Source organism: Homalodisca vitripennis, chromosome X (assembly GCF_021130785.1).
Source record: "Homalodisca vitripennis isolate AUS2020 chromosome X, UT_GWSS_2.1, whole genome shotgun sequence".
Classification (NCBI taxonomy): Eukaryota; Metazoa; Arthropoda; class Insecta; order Hemiptera; family Cicadellidae; genus Homalodisca; species Homalodisca vitripennis.
The window spans coordinates 83897784-83917780 of NC_060215.1; the positions used below are offsets into that span (position 1 = coordinate 83897784).

The window sequence follows — 19997 nt, forward strand, 5'->3', positions numbered from 1 at the left end:
ATTTAGCAATAACTATTTTTAAGGTGAATAAACATAAGCTAATTCTAAGTGGTTGTAACTTATTCAGTCCAAATCAAAAGTAGAAAGAACTGTGTAGTTACTATTAGCAGGGACGCCTATACAGGATAGATCGGCAACCTTTGTCGTGGTGCCCACCATTCGGAAGGACTGGTCGCCTAGACCCTTAAGAGGTCTTATAATCTCTCGTACCGTACTTAGTTACGTAAACTAATGTATTGAAAACACAAAAGAAATATTTTATATGCACTGAGAGGAAAATAAATTAAAGAACATGACGAGCCATAATTGAGCGTTATATTTGAAACAGGCATCACTGATTGTAATGGTCAGAAATTTTACAACAGCTGTATGTCTGATGAATTAAAGTCAAAGTAAAATCATCTTTATTGCCATGGAACATAAAGACATGTATTGGCTTGCGTCAAAATTTACGTTCAAACATAATCTATCAATAACTACAATTTGTACATGACATAGTCAGGTACAGATTATACACATTTTTCTAGTAAAAATACTCTAAGCTTCCTTTTAAAACCATCTAGATCTAACTATACTCTAAAAGTTAATGTATTGCGTTGAATAATACTATGGCATTATAATAAATGCGATTAAAACGATGTAGTATAGAAAGGGATATTTTATTTATTTTTGTTTAATGCTGTATTTAGATTGTGAAATAAAATACTGAAACATATTACAGTTCTATTAAACAAAACATATAAAATATACAAGGGCTTGGGAAGTTAGGATTTGAAACTTCTTAAAAATAGCTTTGTAAGACTCTCTTTCATGAATCCTATAAATAATCCGCAATTTCTTATTCTGTAAGATAAAATACAACTTAGAATAAATTCTTTCTGGTCCCCAGATTATCACAGCGTAAGTTAAGTATGGGAAAATCAGAGCATAGTATGCTGTAAGAAGACAGAAGTGTCTGTGAAGTGTGCAAGTCTACGCAGTACAAATAATCCAGAACGCATCTTCCGTGCTACATCGTTTATATATGAGGAAATATTTAAGTAACTGTCAACAGACAGGCCTAAGAACTTAACATTGTGTTCAGGAAACAGCCCCCACGTCATCGATCTAAACGCAGAGACTATCATAGTGCTTCTCTACGATTGTGAAATCTAGTAATTTGGTCTTACCAGTGTTTATAGTTAAACCATTTTATATATATGAAATATATATATATATGTATATATACATATATATATATATATATATATATATATGTATATATACCAATGACGTCAGGGATCTAATGTGATTGCCCGGTGGTTTAGAGAAAATGGGACGGGCTGTTTCCTGAACACAATGTTAGGTTCTTAGGCCTGTCTGTTGACAGTTACTTAAATATATATATATATATATATATATATATATATATATATATATATATATATATATATATATATATATATATATATATATAAGGTAGTTGTACACCTTGCCGTGACAGGTACTCCTAACAATTCTGGGTTTCTTCTCTTGAAATGCCTATTCAAAACAAAAGGATAACAAGGAATCGAAAAGACACATTTTATAGTTCATACTATATGACTCGTAGACGCCGGACTATGTATCTTTACTCAGTAAATGTATGAAGATACGAACATTGTCAATCAAAAAAAGATCGCCTAAGTAAGTACCTAGGGTGATTAGCGTCACTTGGGGTTGACAAATTGTCACCCGTGAATGGTGATTGGAATTAAGTTATTAAGACAGAATAGCTGAACATATCATCAGGAAGATCAGTGAAGACATGATCTACCGAGGAGTTTTTTTTATTCCCTGGTATACGACATTATCTTATTTTTTTTAATTATGGAAAGCCATCATGTATATCAAGTTGTTAACCGTAATATCAGCAACTGATAAATTGGCATAAAAATAATCATCAACAATTGTTCTAACCTCTGGACTTATTACCTTTCCAAGACAAGCTGGTAGATATATGTAAGAGGTTTCATGATACTGTATTGAGGAAGAATATGGCTAATAAACCTTGACAATTAAGAATGTGTTGTCGTTGTTAAAATTAAACCTAGCAGCAGAAAGCTCACACTTACTTTCCAGGCAAAAACATTAAACATTTAATTCCCTCGGATTAAATTGAAGGTTTGCCGAAAATACACACTCCTCCCTTTTGCATAGATTTGTGATGGTAGACTGTGATGCCATGAAACCCACGTGAGGATATAACTTCAAATTCAAAATTCTTAATGGTGTTTTGTTACATATACAATATCCGGATCGTCAGAATCAATAAACACTGGAAACTATTAAGCTTACTAGCAAGGCCCTGTACATTATGAAAAACCACTTTCAGTTTGCATGGAGAATTAAGCGTCCCTCTGGAATGTTCTTAGACGTTCTTTCCTCTACAACAAATTTCTGTACTGGAATATTCAGACTGAATTGCTTTGGTTAGTGAACGCACCTCATTACAGATGGAAACATTGCTTCCATGCTATAGGTTAAACTTACAGTGTCATAAATCTGCTCTCGATCAATTGCAGCAAAGACATCTGAGAATAATCTCCCTCGCTGATAGCTACCTCTGCTGTTCAGATGTCTTCCATCCCTAGCAAGATGATATCTCTTCATCCAACAATCTGCCTCAACAATACGTACATAAACATTATTGCATATCAATACTACTTGTTCGTTAAAGTCAAAGAGAGATTGATATGTTATGTCCGATCGTATCAATACTGTTAACACACGCCGTAGCATTAGGAACATGGGTTTTCATGGCAAACGAAAGGTCGGCCATGCCATGCAGGGCCTCACACATTCTAAGGCCTCCGTTGTAACCCACTCGACCCTAATACCACTTTTATAAGATTATTTGTACCTAAATAGAAATAAACAACTCAAAACTTTACTATTGTATCTCAACAGTCTAATTTTTTAATCCTTTTTTACCTACTAGGCAAAGTTCCAACGTAGTTAACTCCTCTCCTAAAACTCAATTCACCAGTAAAACTAATAATTGAGTCACTTATTAATTATACATTACTGAATTTAGTTTCATTTATACTTACAGTGACAATTCCATCTTAGTCAAGGATTGTAGACACGATTGTAGAGGATTACAATAACTTGCTCACAACGCGCCAGAAGACACATGCATTTTACCAGGAGCATTACAACGCAAATATTTACCATCACTCACAGACTGTGCTTTGCCTTAACGTTTTTCGAGACTAATAAATAAACAATTACCCAAATTCCCGGCAGTACTCTGCATGGATTAAAAATACTCGTTGATACCATCCTCCAGCCACTTATTGGTTGACATCTTTTAGATTGATAATTTCTTGTTTTTCTAATTCGAACTTAACTTTAAGTTCTTAATAATAGTGTACATATCTAACTTATGTTTTAAGGAGTCTTTTACAACGATTAACAGTTAAATGTGCATGTTTCGCTGCGGCAGTGCCACTCGCATTATCTCAATGCTCTCGTTCAACTATTGAATCTCAGACGCAGTTTTGTCTGGGAGTTTAAAAGATGTACCCATTTCTTCCTGCCTAATATTTTTCTCTAAATTAAATTTTGATTCTAACACTTTCGTAATGTCTGAAGCTCTTCCTCACTTTGATTTGACTCTACGTTAATATTGTCCACAAAACCAAGCAAGTTTGTAGTATGCAGTTAATGTTTCAAAATAAATTCAGGGATTATTGTATATATCCTGTAGCTCGCACCTATATATCGTAATAAGATCAAATCAATTTCTCAAAAAAATAAATAAGATTAAACCTGTTAAAATATTAAAAACTTAAGCTAAAGTAAATAACAACAATAACATTAAACAAAGATTTAATAAATGATGTTTAACAATTGGTTAGTTTAATATAGTCAATTAATATTAATTACGCTTAGATTTTTATATTTAGATCAGCAAAAATATCAGCTGCCGTTGAAAGGAATTCGATCTAGTGAATTGTACTAACAGTGTTGAAGAGATTGCGCAACGTGCATATAAGGTGCGTGATCTGCAGAGTGACGAAGCGAAGGGACATGCATGTTCACTTAGTTTGGCCAGTCTATCAGTTCAGTTGTGAGGTTATGCTAAGGGCATATGGCATACCACGAAACCAGATCCTCCTCCTCAATCAAACTTTAACTACCAGTCACGGATGCCAATTTAAAGGCGTGCACGAAGGTTCTAAGAACTCAATCTAGCTGCATTATATTCACCATAGACTGGGATGCTCCTACTTGGTCAATATTCATGCAGTTAAAAATAACTTAAATAAAAGTTGTGGCTTGTTCAACTGTCTCAACCAACCTTAAAATCTTTACCTACATCCCAGACAGATAGGGTATACTTTTAAATCAAACAAAATTATCACTATACAGAGCTTCTGACACCAGTTCGAGAGTGTAAGCCAGTATCCTCCGTCGCACAATACTTGGCCTAAATTATTTCAGCTTACAAACAGTTAAAAGAAACTGTAACTTGCCGAAGGAGGCAAAAGATGACGCAGAAGGCCTTATACATATTTTCTAATTTAATGATTCTTATTTTGGATGTTATTCGGACAGACCTGGAGATGAAATCAATGTGAGAAATGTAATTCTGTAATCTCAGTACACAGTTAAAGTAAATAAGCTAGGAATTCCACTGAAGGAAATTTTATAGTGATGTATTAAAAAATTGTATTGTTACGGAATTAATAAACAAGTGAAAGAACCGCTTGACACATTTAAATCTGTTTGATCTTGTCTTACTTATTTTAATTCAAACACAAACCAAAAGTAAGAAATAGAAAAAGAACACAAGAGAAATACAGTCCCAAACCAAATAGTGCAGTTCCTAACGATTTAACAAGGAACCTACGGTTTGAAACATATAACTTATATTACTTATTTCAAATCTAAAAAAAATATTTGGCAAATTAAAGTTTCTCACTAAAAACATTTGAACGAAATGTATACATTTGAAACATCGAAGTGTATCCCATAGGTTTGCATTGTGGTTGTTTTGTTTTCAAACTGTAATTAGTGTCAAACCACTAACCAGTCTTTATCAATTAGTATATTCCAACGTACAGATTCCTACAACATGCAAAACTTGACTATGTGCTCTTTGAAATAATAATTATGTAACCTTAGATGTACTAATAAAAGTATATGTTATTATTTAGAATCTTGGAGCATTGGAAAAAGTGTAATTTAATATGATTGGTAAATGAATACATATTTCCAACATCAATTTTATTATTGGAAAATTTGTATTCATTTACCATTGATATTATATTTTATTGTGTATAAAAATAAAGAAATGTTAAGCTTGTGCATATCACGTTGTAAAGTATTTAAATGAGTTTCCTTGGCCTCATTGAAGGCTCCTCGTTATGGTTTTCCATTAGATGACTGACCATTGGGGACATATTATTAATATTTTTATTATATCATCGTAATTGTATATTTCTGATATTCACACTCTTTATACCGTACTTACGAGTAATATTGTAATTAAATAAATTGAACAATCGTAAAACTAAAATGCCCTTACCGGTGGTGCAACCTGGGAGCGGGAGCTGCGACTTATACTTGCATACTTGCGGTATTGTTGTATACCGGTTGTGTAATGAACAAATTAGTATGTAGTCAGCCTCAGAGACGAAGTCCTTGCGATCCATCGTAAGTTTGGACTATAAGGATTTATTCCATTTGTCACAGTCGAATTATATCTTCGAAATAGTATACACGACATTATTCGCAGGCAATATTAGATCGAAATAGGTATTAGACGGCAAGAAATCTCCAAGAAGAAAATTCTACCTTCTAGAAAGTTCTGTACGTTCTTAGTCATTTATTGCAAACCCCATACGTATCAATTTAATGTAATAATTACACCCCAAGAAGATTAATAGGATCTTAAGTCACAAAAATAAATCAGATATTAAGGATATTTGTTAATAATTCTAAATATCATAAATTTGTCTAAGCCACGCAAAGTCAAACAGTTTATCCTATAAGAATAGATGTATTATTCAAATTACAGATATTGTCAATATGTGTTACATTAACGGTTAAATGATTTTCCTCTATAAATTTGTTTTATTAAAATTCTCTTGTCATTTCGTATATATGCTGTTCTGACACAATCCCAGGACGGAATTGTACTTCATAATATATCGTACGGTAACAAGTAAAATCGAAAATAGTAAGACGATAAATATTATTCGTAACTCAAAAATAGCTCAAGTAATACAGTGAATAAAACAGAAACATATTTATACGAAGGCTATTCAGAAAGTAAGGAACGTTTCCATCTGACGCTGCCAGGCACGCGTCAATCGCATATACGATTGGTATCCTCATACTCGGCGGTCGGCACATCAGTCAGCATCCAGCCGAGACATCGGAAACATCTCCGTGCTGCCCGTTTTTTTATATTCAAATTTGAAATGTTTGCTGCAATCAAAAATCCCGCTAGCTGTGAAGTGCGGTCTGTACTTCGTTTTTTGTTGGCACAAACCAAAACCAATAGAAATTCATCGGGAACTGTGTGAGGTGTCCGGGAACAACGTAATGACTGAAAGTTTTGCTTTCAGATTTAAAATGGCTGAACAAACGTTCATGATCAAGAGAAGAGTGAACGTCCGACCATTGTGACTGACGATCTAGTCGCCAAAGTTGACGAAGATTCGTTAAAACCACTGTTTCATAATAACTGTGCTTTCTCTATGTTTCCCACAAGTTTTACAAACTTTATTTAACATTTTGTTTGACATTTATTCACAAGCACAGAGGAAAATCGTCGTCCAAAATTTTGTTTTTTCATGATTGTCCATTGTTGCTTTATATCGCTCGCATTCAATAGTCTAGTACCCATGCTTCATATGGGACATGTTACACGGACGCCGGACCAGCGAGGGGTCCAAGGGATCCGCAACTCATAGATTTTGAATTTTCTTCAGTTACTTTTTTAGCAAACGATTATTGTTATTTAAATTATTCGCGATTGCAGACATGTACTGCTGAAATATCGTTCTCAACATTGAAACGGGTCAAGAACTTTGTTAGAAAAAATTGGGGAATGAGCACTTGCCTTACTACAGAAAAATATCAGCCGTCTTGACCCCCCAAAATTATTTCCTAGCTACGTTCTTGCGCCGGACGGACCCGTCGATCCCTCCACGGTGCAAAAAGTACAGTAGAGCATATTCATTTACTGTAGATATCTTACGACCCGCATTTTAAAATTAATTATTTATAAACATTTCTCACCACATTGCAAGAACAATTTAGCCTCTTACATCCCTAAAGTTGTTTGTAAGAAACTTCTGAAGTATAGTTATTACACCTTCGAATATATTTAGGTATAGTAATATATATTCAGAAAAGTGTGTTGGAATAGTATGTTATAGAAATTATATTTCAAAGTCATAAAAACTGTTGTTTATATATGCAGTTAACTCGGCATTTAAAAAAGGTTTTATTGTAAACCAAAGGCCAGTTTTAATGTTAAATTGAAACATTCCACATGAAATATTAATCTATCATTAACCCACATTATCCTACTGGCACCTATATGGGACATTGGTATTGTTTATTAACTGCCTTTAGTCATCATTGTCTCTACAGGTAGATGCATAATAGAGTATGACAACAGTTTAATGTCACTGACATTTCAGATGGAGACACATCTCCTTATATTTGTGTTCCTCTTCTGCAGCATTCTTGAGCTTGGACTGGAGATTTTGCGAAAGACCTGATTGACATTCTATTGTAGATGAAAATATTCCATTTATTATGAATTTCCATTCATATTTATCCTCTGTATTTATCCTCCTCCTCCTCCTTCAAAGTATGCCAACACAAACAGTTTTCTTACAACTTTCCTACTGTATGGAAGTACTTCAGTGAAACCCAATAAGCACGGCTCTGTTGAACTCATTAACCACTATTTACTCATAAAGAACGGAATGGGACCGTCCGACGTCACCATGCCCCATGCCACAGGTGCCTGTGGTTGTGACTTAAAGGAACATATGTGACGTGTCACACAACTTTATGTAGTAGACATCGCTTTGCACAGACATATTATGGATGTCTGAATATGTCAGCAGTTAGGAATGGTGGGCAAAAATAAACATTACTAACGTGTTATATTTTATACTTATTAATATATTTTTATTAAATGCATTCAATTTACGAATGTTACAGTGTTATATGTAGCCTACATTACATTATTGCATTTCATTCAGCTAAAAAAATATTTGAGAGGAGTCAGATATAGTATATAGTATAGTATAGTATAGTATATAGTATAGTATAGTATATAGTGAAATTTCACAAAAACGACTAACCGTTTTATTATTAAAAGTATTACAAAATTTGACATATTAATTTTTGGTAATATCATTTCACTGTTATGAATTTTTAATAAAAAATACTTGTATTAATTTATTTTTAAGTTTTTATGCCTAAGTTCCAATATACCTGTATGAACAGAACAGACATGTAATTTTGATTAATTATAGATCAATAACATTAGACCTCCAATAAGAACGGGAGTTCACCTATTGTTTATTTTAATTGGCCTTACAGTATCAATGTCAGAGTCAAGATATCTTTATTTAGTACTTGCACAAACACGTATAATGCATGGTGTTATTACATGAGAAGAAGTACCTATATATTTTTTAAATGTTCGTACATCTTAAATTTGAGAATTATGTTTATAAGAAAATGTCAATTTTAATTATCAAATAAATAAATAAGAATTACAAATGTTTTTAGTTTTGTTTTTGGTTTACTTAAACATTTTATGTTAGGTCTAATCTTAAGTGGCAGGTATTCATAAAATCTTGCACCTGCATAAGTTGGTAATTTGTATAAACCTCTATGAGACAGTATTGTTAAGTTTTAAAATTTCTATTTAGGAATTTCATGAAACTTTGTGAGGTTTTTGTATGTTTAAAATTCATATCTATAAAAGTCATTGTATCGTAAATTTAAAACAATTTTCAAACCTGTTTTTGGGAGAGTTAGGTGATTGTACGGAGAGATTGTATAAAATAAAATTAACATAATTACTGTTTACTGTAATACTACATTATCTTAATAAACTTTTATCTTGTAAATATTCATACTTCTGCAATCTATAGTCTTGTACCAACCCTGCAATGTAGGCACACATATTTACATCCTCTGGAGGGATATAATTAGAAACAAACATTATACTTATCTGAGAAGATTAAAAATTTATTGGTTTTAGTCTAACTTCCAAATATTTTAAGTATTAGTAAATGAAATTGATTGAGAGTTTCTTGTTGGTTAAAGTAGGCAATACAGTTCTAAGTAAGCTATTAAGTTTGAGGTAATTTTGTGATTTCATATGCAGAGCATGTGTTCTGAAACAAAAACATACATATGTAGTGAATTGTAATGTAAAAAATCCATCCACAGATCATTTTAAAGATATATACTAATAAATATGCACAGGATAAATTAGCCATAACATATCTAAAGTTTGAAAAAATATGCTTTTATGTTCGTTTCTAATTAGATTTGTGAAAAGACCCAAAAACTGAAAAAATGGGATAATATTTTCTAGACTGTGTTAACACAAATACAAGAAATAAATTTTTTTTAACTTTTGAGGGGTAAGTCACTTTCTGTTGTTTGTTGAATTTGTTTATTGTTCTGATAGTGCAGATATAGTAACACAGTTTTTTAGAGAGCAATTCAGATTTTACATTATTTACATCTTCTTTTTTATCCAACATGGGGGACTTTTTTAATTTCAATACCTATACTCTAAATTAAAATTTTAGTTCCTGCAGCTCTGGTATCGAATGATTGATTAGAACAATATCGTTTGACGTTCTCATTGCTTTTACCTCTAGAAAGATTTCGATAGTTAGGTCTAGTTTGATAAAAGTAATTTTGGCTGTTTATAGTGCTGTGTTGATAAACCTGATTCCTCTGGTTGATCAATCCCTGTCACATTGACATTAGATAACTTCCAGTTGCCTTTAAGTGAATTAAATCGATCATTTAATAGACCATCGTTGATAACTCCTTTTATTAATCCAACTAATTCTCCGGCCAATTCATGTAGTCTGTATAATCTTCAGCATTCACTATCTGAGAAATCAATGCTGTTAACATCATGTCGTACGATACACATATCCACGTCACTTTACCTTTGAGAGCTGGAAATGTTTGGTTTGCAATGTTCAGGCACTTAATATGGAACTTAGTTGCAATATCCATTGCATTTCAGCACTTCACTGGTTTTTTAGGCATCACTTTTGCATATGCCAACGTCAGACATCAGCACTGTCTGTCACCATGTCACCATTATAGGAAGACCCATCGGAAATAAGATTAATTTAATCACAATCAATGATTCTCCAACAAGTGTTTGATTAATTTTGTAATGACTGAAACATTTAATAACATATCTGTTCGGTATTCAAATGTAATAATGCAAAACAATTGATAGTAACATTGCTTTAAAGATTTCCAATTATTTTAATATAGCTGAAACAAACAAGTACATATCTTATGGCATACATTTTGGTTCAGTATAGCTTTGGTATTAAATTTATTCCATTACAATCAAAATAAATCTTCATTACATCTCATGGTAAGTATAATAACGTAACCAAACCTGAATTATTATTTAAATAAGGTATCAACGTTTAAAAGTAATAGTTATTATTACTGTGAAGGCTAATCACTGGATAGGATATTTCAAAACATCAGAGAATCATTCTGTGTATTTCGATTATTTTGAAGAACTGAACAAATAATGAATTAAAAGGTTGGGAAATTTGAAATGATTAAATATTTGATTATTATACTTTTGATCATCCCATCACAACTGGACGATAAAGAATAATTAATTTTCTTGGAATCCTTTAAAAAGCATGGGTCACGTGTGTAAGGGCTCCACCAAGTAGTACAATTTAATGTGATTCGGGATTGCAAAATTTGAATATTAACCATTTTTAAATTGTGTGACCTCAGTTGGTAATAATTTATTAACTGTATAATTAATATTTATATTAAATCTCTTACTTGAAAACTATGTAATTGCAATTCAAATCTTACATTACATTTATTTTTCTTGAAATTAAACTAAACATTTTGGAATATAATAATTATTCATTATTATATTCCTAAATGATTAAAATGTGAGATAGCAGTAAATTGATTATATAAATCAAACTAATACAATATTGCTACTTCTTTCTAATGTAACCTATAAATAATTATTTGAAACCTTTGCTTCTTAAAGAAGTTAAAATTTAATATTTTAAAATTAAATAATGAATTTTTGTACAATCTAAATATTAAGACAAGTTTATTGTTCATATTTAATCTGTAGGGAAAACATTTAGAAATTCTTAAGATCTTATATACCATAATCCTCATTCTTTTATAGAAGGAACAACAATAAATTTGTAATTAAATCAACTGAAGATTAATTCTATGTTAAAATTGTAATTAGTTTTAGAAAGAAGATTATTATGTAGATGATGATATCTACAATTTATTGAATACATTACTTGCTTTTAATAACAAATTCAATATTTTGTCAATTTATATGTGATTCTTTTAAACTGTAATTTTGATTTTAGTTATGAAATTAATTCAATAATTTAATTTATCTCATAGAAGTCTTTCATTTCACTGCCAGGTTTACAGTCTTCAAGGAGTTTCTCTTCTAGTTTTATGACAAGTATCTCATTGTAGAGCTACTTTATTACTCTATTTTATTACCTTGTAACTTTAGTAAACTGATTTAAAATTATTCATAAGCAAAACTTTTATAGTTACTAACCTTGAATTCAAACCACTTAAGCCTAGAGCATTAGGGAAAAAACTAGCAATGTATTTTGATTTAATAACCACTAAAATATGAGTATTCATACTATCTGTATGTACCTTAGGCAAGACACTTGCAGGTTCTCCCCTTGCCTGTGAAGAGTCTGTGGGAAGTGGTAGAGGTGTCCAATGCAGAGCTTTCAGTGTTTGGTGTCTAACCAACTCCAGAAGTTTATCATATTTCTAGAATAATGTTATATTGTACCATGTGAATTTTCTCAACCCAAATAAATATTATATACAATATCTAATACATCAGTGATGTCAATATACATTTTGTGACAATATTTATCACATAAAACACACACACACACACACACAAAATTTTTTTATATATATATATATATATATATATATGTATTACATACACTTTTAATTATAGGACTGGTGAAATACTGTTAGCTGATCCTAAACCTTACACTACTTTCTGTACAATTATTTAAAACTAAAACAATAATTTTATAGATTATTCTACATCGTCAATGACTACTAACAATCAGTTTTACAGTGTTATCAATTAAATAATCTAAGTTATAACGATCTTATCATTATAAATATAATAGAATTGCACTGGTCAGCTTTGAATTTCAACTTCTTCCTATAGGAATTAATACATGTAAATGAGTTTGTAATAATTTAGAGCTCTCTCAGAATTTGGTGATCAGACCCTCTAGAATTTTATTCTGTTGTCATAAGCACCATCTCAAGGGATTTTCTGTTATTTTTTTATATATAGCTACGTACAATATTTTTATAACAAATTATGCATATAATTTTGGGTCAGTTAACAGATAAAATCTATGGAATTCTGAATATTTGCATCAATGGGTGGGGGTTACAACACCCTCCCATGGTTACGCCTATGGGCACTACACAATATCACTCAGTACTGAGCAACAGTGAAGGTTAACATTGTTCTTCTGGTGTAACTCAAGGTTGTTCCACACAACCAGCTTGCTGGTCGTCAACATGAGCTGGTGTCTTTCTTGTGAAAAGAATGACATTTTTGGGAATTTGAAGGTTGCGATCATGGTATTTGGCCAATATACAACCTATGGACACATATTCTAACATACACTATTGAATTTTCCAGCCAACTTGTAGAAGACTCTTTGTTCATTCTCAGTCAACAACATACCACAGATGCTGGCAAGATCTTGGATCGTGATTAATTTCTTTTAAAGGAGTACTGAAATTTAAATATCAATATTTACCTCAAATGGACTGTTGGTTGTAGTTGGAGCAAGCCTGGGCAAGTCTCCATAAACATTGAGTTCCTCAACATGAAATACCCTCCACTCAGGAGATGGCTGACGTAAAACCAATCTCATAGCCAGTACCTTTCGCCATCGAAGTAAACTCTAAAACACATATCAAAACAGATCCAACTGAGCTTTAAAAGCCATTAACACACTTCTTAATGTGTAATGGCAAGTGCAGATGATAATAGAGAGGGTTGCAGTGATATAAGTTGTCTGATTTATGATTCTTCTTTTGGAAAGTAAGAATATCTTGTCTCTTACTACAAACCCTGTATAATCAATTAATACCTGGAAACAGTTTGAAAATAGTAAAATTGTGCAGATTATATAATATAATTTTCAGGAATACAATACAAGTTGTTTTAACAGAAATATTTGTATAGATGGCATGCCTGAAATTAGTCCACATAATTGAAGTTAAGATATCCAAGCCAGGTTAGTCTCTTGACAATGATAATTCCTAAAAACCTTCTGTTAATGTTCTGTATACCATCACTCAAAGTATACCACTGATTATTGATCTTGAGATTTTAGACTATACAAGATGTTTCATGTTTCTTTTTTATTCAACAGAAATCCAGACTTTTTCTGGAATGCACTTGACCATCTGCTTGAGTTCTAGAATGTTATTAATGAAAGCTATTTCTTTTTTTGCAAACTCCTTATTAATTACTTTTTATTTTTTAAACTTATTATTTTCAATTTTATGATTATAGCCTACACAATTTAGTGAGTAGTGAGATGTTAACCTCAGTAGCAGCAACAGATACTATATCCTGGCTACCATTCTCATGGTGAGGGGAGGGCATCAACATCTTCTTCATGACTGCTACCTTCCACCCTGGCTCCTTCTGCCCAGTGGCTGCACCATCGTAGCGCACCAGGACACTGACCCATGCCGTGTAGTAGTTTCGAAAAACCAACTCCCCTATCTGATCAGGAAAGCAATTGTTATATTTCCATGAACAACATTAATAAAAAAATTAATAAAATAAAAACTAAACTACTTTTTAAACTAAATTTAACTTGTAATTTTTTTAAGCATTAACATATCTATTTTATAAATTCACTGTAATGCAAATTGCTGATGGCTGATAGCAATTTACTACAGACATGTATTTCATGATTTTTTTGTAATTTACTAAGAGCTTGGTTGCAATTATAAATTGAGGTTCACATTTACTGATCGACCTACTAGCAAATGGTGCTGATCAATGAGAACTCTTGAATATTGAAATGTCCAAAACAGTCCTGATATCAAAGAATGCAGCACTTAAAGATTTTAGGTCATGAAAGAAGTTGAATGTGAGGTATTAATCAGGTAGCTGATGTAACATTTTTATATTCTAATTAACCTTATCAAATCTGTAGTTAAAAGATTTCCAACCATGTTTTTGTCCTTCGCTTCTACTTCCATACATAGTATTTTCATGGGGAAAATATTGTGATTAAGATCCATATTTTTAAAAAATATCCAAAATAAAATTTCTTTACAGATATCTGCTTGTGTGTATTTAAGCATTGGATGTGACCAAACAGACAGATTTTGTCCAAATTTGACATGGAGGTGTTATAGTTAATAGCAAAAATTCATGAAAATGCAAATTTATATTTTCGGTTGAATACCAAACTATTTAAAAATATAGCTCTATGGATTTTTAAACGATTCTTTATTAATATTTCACTAGACAGTTGTCATTAGACAAAGACTACATTTCAAATTTTGGTGACGTGCAATTAAAACAATATAAGAGAATTTCATCTTCTGCTCAGTGCAGTGTCTGAAATCTGACAATGCCACAGAAGTAAATTTCAAACACTGTACTGAGCAAAGGGTGAAATGAAGCTAAATGCAACATTCACAATAACTCAACCTTTCCCATTATAGCTATATCATCAGAATTTTAGAGACCTTACGGATTGCTGATTTTGATGGAGTTCAGCATATAAATGTAATAAATAATGTTTAGAGAAAATATTAATATTTTTTAATTTAAAAATTTGTTAATCTAATAAATCATGACTCTTACCTTAAAACTGGGTTTTTAGTCTAAAAAGTAGTACTTTTTGATAATGGCTCTAGCTATTTTCTTTAAATTATAGTAATTACAGTATTTAAACGATTAAAAGTTATATAAACCACATTAGACCTATAAATAAATTGTTAGTCATTATTTTATATCAAAATAAAATTTAAACCATAGGGGCCCAGTTCCAGCCCACTCAGAAATACTTTCCAGAACTTTCTTGTTTTTTGTTAAAATCAATGTTTATATCTAAAGTTTGTCTCATACTTTTCTACTATTATTACTTTACTAAATATATCTCAGTAAAAATGGTAGTATATACAATTGAAAGCAAAGCTCTTGACTGATGTTGCATCATGATTTTACTTAAGTAATGAACATACACCGGAGATTGTGGCCATACAGTTAAATGTAGTAATAATATAGTTTGTAAAGAACATTTTTCTTACCAATGCTATCATTTTGAGAGTAATTTTGTGTCAATAGAAAATTTCTTTAGTGTCAGTTATAAAAACAGTCATACAATTTTCAAAATAGATAAACGGTAAGATATTTATTTTATTGCAATACACAAAATAGACAAGATATTTCCAAACCTGTGATGGGCGGGTGAAGTTTATATCCAAAATTGCACAACCTGGCAAAGCGATCTGCTCTTCATCTAGAATCAGAGAAACTGGACCCTTTACACTAAATTCCACTGTCTGCCGAGCATACATCAGGTTTGAGGAATTCACTGAAAATTATAGTCATATTGAAAAATGCTTTTTTGTGGTATCTTCTGAATTGGAATACTCAAATGATTTTAATAAAGTGTCACGATTTATTATATATATATATATATATATATATTATTTATTATACCATTACATGTGGTTTACACTATCAAGAAAGTGAACAATGTTATTTTACAACATAACTCAATCTATCTTCACTTTATTAAATAGTTTTCATTGTTTTTAAAGTACTTATCATAATGAGACACAATTCAGTTTTCAATTTTAGTGGTATACTCATCCCTTTAGTGTTGGAGTAGATAAAAGTTACCAAGCACCAGATTTGGATGTATGAGAAATCACAAGTCTCATCTGAGACATGCCAATTCCTGTTGTACTACACCAATTGTATGAGCCCAAAGTTGTCATGAAGAAACATGATCCTTGGAAATAAAATGGTATATATGTTGTACTCGATGGCCTATGAATCTCAAAAGGCCAAACACTCCATGGCATAACTAAATTCATCATGCTCTGGAAAGTATTTAGCTTGAGAACTCTCCTCCAAATGCAGAAACATTACATTTCTACCCTCAGAGCCAGACTCAAGATATATGTAGGTCATAAATTGTTAAAAATACCTATAACATTACAACTTTACAGGACTGTCAAAGTTGATACATTCTCTGACTGGTTAATATATAACTAGCAACTTGATAGCAACACAAACAAACTCTATTTTGCAATGTATTGTATTAGTAAAAAGTTAACAACACAATAGCAGATTATTTTTATGTTTTTACTATACTGGATATACCCAAAATTCCTTTCCCCACGCCATAGCTATTGAATGGTTGGGAATTTTCCAATCTCTTTTGGAGGCATTTAATACGTCACCTGGGGATGTTTTTATTCTATTTAAAATTTAATCCCTGCTTTACTAAACATAGAGGTTGGAGGCAAGTCAAACATAAAAAAAGGCCCATTGAGTAATATCTTAAATTAAAGGTCTTGATAAAACAAAATCGACAACACCAAGGGAGCCAATTTCTAACCACTCTTTCTATAATGTGTACCATATTAACAAGATACCGTAATATCTTAAATTCAAAATGGTTAGATAGAATCTCCTTTAAAACCTCTAGTTAGAATAACTTTTTTTGATCACACCTTTCAAATAAGATAGGGTTACTTTTACAAGTTACTCTTTTTTTACCCCTATAAACTGCCATTTTTTGGAGAGGAGTACTATTTAAAAAATTATTTATGATTTACATATTATTTATGTCAAATAAATATCGGGCTCTAAATATTTTTCAAGTAAATATTAACGGCGAGGAAAATCCCTCCCTTGCCCACTTTTACTAACAGAGACTGAAACAGAGAAATCCTACCCTTATCTCGAAAAAGCTTTCCATTTTATCAAAGTAGGACAACTGAGATAGTGAAACTATCCAAGGAATAGTGGGGCACTCCAAACGAGGTGGCTCCAAACCCCTACCCTTATCCTTTCTGAATTCATGTAAAAGACCTCAAAAGGTTTAAGTACAGTGAAAGGTTTCATCGTCTTCTTGTCCTAGTGAACAAAAAAATTGATCTACAGGTGTATAAATGTTGAAAATTTTGGGTTGATAAACTCATTAATTTGTCCAGGCAAACACATTTTATAAATATTTTGTGTTATTTTCAACACAAAAAACACATCCAACACGACGACCCCACATTTTAAGATAACCCACATAACTATCATTGCTAATTTATGAGAATTTGTTAAAAGCTTGAATTTCAGCTAACAACAAATTTAAAATTTTTAACAGTTTAAACTGCAGACTATATTGCTGAGAGATTTCAATAAACTCAGTTTAGATGGAAATTCTCTTTCCAATGTTATTTTGGCCCTTTAAGTTATGTAAGTCTAGTCTTAGGAGCTGCACATCAACAGTAGCATCAACTTGAAAATCTATGCTTGAAAGTTTTACACTTTGCTCTTGAATGGCAACTATAGTAGAAATAATCCATTTTGGAACAACTTGAAACATTTAACTGGGACCTCAGGGGCCGAGGTCACACTCGTACGGGAGTGGATGGTGGGACATGAAATGGCCCAGCCGAATATCTTTTCTGGGGCCCGCCAAAGCTGAGTACAGCCCTGAGGACAGGGACTGTTAAACAAAGGCTGATAATTGACTGTAGCCAATTTAATGGCCATATGACCCTAGAGGATAGCCTTTAAATTTAGTTCAGAGTGCCAAGGGTTAAGAGTGTGGTCGAAATTTCCATGACAGTATTTTTTGTGGATCCACCTGTTCAAAAACAATTGAGATTTTAAAAAGAGATTCTAAAATTTAAAATGAAAATACACTGGTTTATGCATTATAGCTTCTAAAGCTTGAAAAATATTAGTATGAGAGAGACTGGTCTGTAGAATGAGTTTATAACCATTTTTATAGATAGGAATCACATTGAAAATTTCAAGTTTTAATTAACTTGAATAATAACCAAATGCTAAATGCAAAAAATGAATGCCAGATTGTTCTTGAATATAGTTCACAGTCTTCTTGATAATTTTACAAAACAAACTAAAAAAACTCACACTTTTCAAAACTCGGACATTTATTTAGTATTCTGCTTATGTCCGTAGATTTAATTTGCTGATAAAATTACTGAAATGGTTTATGACTTTTTTCTAAATGATCTGAAAATGAATTACCGTATTAGTAAATATAAGATAGTTCAAAACGTCTGTTTCAATATGTTCCTGTTAAATATATATATATATATATATATATATATAAATAAATTTAAAATTATGTGTGTCGTTCAATTATGTTCATTTAATTTAGGCCTTATGTTCATTTTCCATATAGCCACATAAACTCTCTTTGCTCTCGCTTATCGAGGGTTATTTTTCTATTGAAAAAATTAAAGTCCTGTACAAGCAAAAATCTAGTTATGAATGCTTACTTTGCTTTTTTTAATGCTCACATTACTTATGGCACTCTCTTGTGGGGCAACTCTGCTGGTGCAAAATTAGTTTTTAAGACTCAAAGAAGGGCAGTACGAGTTATTGCAGGTATTGGTGAGAGAGATTCTTGTAGACCTGTCTTTGTTGATCTAGGTATTCTTACCCTTCCATGTATATTTATTTTGCAAAGCCTAATTTTCCTTAAAGAAAATCTTAATTTGTATAAATTTAGAAGTTATGTCCATAACTATAGTACTAGATCTCAGAACTTGATAGACCTCAAATACTTTAGATTAAATAAAACTCAGAACAGCTACATGTACATTAGTGTAAAACTTTTTAACCTACTACCACCAGATGCAGTTACCACTACTTTAAGGAATTTCAGAAATTGTCTTGTGAAATGGTTGAAGCAGAAGGCTTTGTATTCAGTAGAAGAAATACTTTTACATGATTTAAGTGACCTTAAATTTTAATAATGCTATGTTTTAATTTTTAACAATTATTATTTATTGTTTTTATTGTTATCTGTTGTTTGTTATTGCTATTATTAATTTATTATTATTTATTTTAGCATTAAGTTTTAATTAATACTATATTTTGACAATTTTTTAATTGTATATTTATTTGCATTTCTCTATAGAGATGGTGTTCTTGACTGTTGATTTAATAGCACATTATTTTAAACCTTAACTGACTTTGTCAATGTATATAACACATGTGGGACGACAATAAATGATTCTTGAGCCATAAATATTCAAACATTTCATTTTGAACTTGATAACTTAGTATAAAAATATAGCAAAACATTTCCTTTACAACATAAACCCAAAAAATATTTATAGCACACAAATTTACTATACTTTACCTGAAACTTAAAATGTTATTTGAGTTTGTTAAACGCATAAATATAAATAAATTCACAAAAGAGTTTGAATTATTTGGAGACTCTGAAGAGGCGAAAAAAATAAAATAAGACGAAAACCATGGCAACCATGGCCAAAGAGTAACAAACTAAATATTAATACATATTTGAACTAAGAGACAAAGAGTCATCACGAGTGAATGTTATCACATAATTTGATCATATGTTTAAAAATAACTGCGTATTTTATTTGAACTATTAACTATTGTCTAC

The 19997-nt window shown here is 31.4% G+C and overlaps 1 protein-coding gene across 1 annotated transcript; it reads right to left on the reverse strand.

The window, feature by feature from the left end:
* Positions 1–8154: 8154 nt before the first annotated feature.
* LOC124368539 (nicolin-1-like) lies at positions 8155–19815 on the reverse strand. The gene is made up of 6 exons (XM_046825781.1): positions 19728–19815; positions 15775–15914; positions 13901–14083; positions 13104–13250; positions 11950–12072; positions 8155–9404 (listed from the first exon to the last, which is right to left on the reverse strand). Exons 2-6 carry the CDS (start codon positions 15895–15897, stop codon positions 9360–9362), a joined length of 621 nt encoding a protein of 206 aa, XP_046681737.1. The 5' UTR covers positions 15898–15914; positions 19728–19815; the 3' UTR covers positions 8155–9359.
* Between the last annotated feature and the right edge of the window lie 182 nt (positions 19816–19997).

What these genes read in the sequence shown, in the direction of transcription:
- LOC124368539 (XM_046825781.1), bottom strand. Translation starts at nt 15,897, where the DNA reads ATGTATGCTCGGCAGACAGTGGAATTTAGTGTAAAGGGTCCAGTTTCT. An exon ending in CAACCAACAGTCCATTTGAG is followed by an intron (nt 12,073 to 13,103) that starts GTAAATATTGAT and finishes ACATTATTCTAG; the next exon opens with AAATATGATAAACTTCTGGA. An exon ending in CTGCAAGTGTCTTGCCTAAG is followed by an intron (nt 9,405 to 11,949) that starts GTACATACAGAT and finishes TTTTTGTTTCAG; the next exon opens with AACACATGCTCTGCATATGA.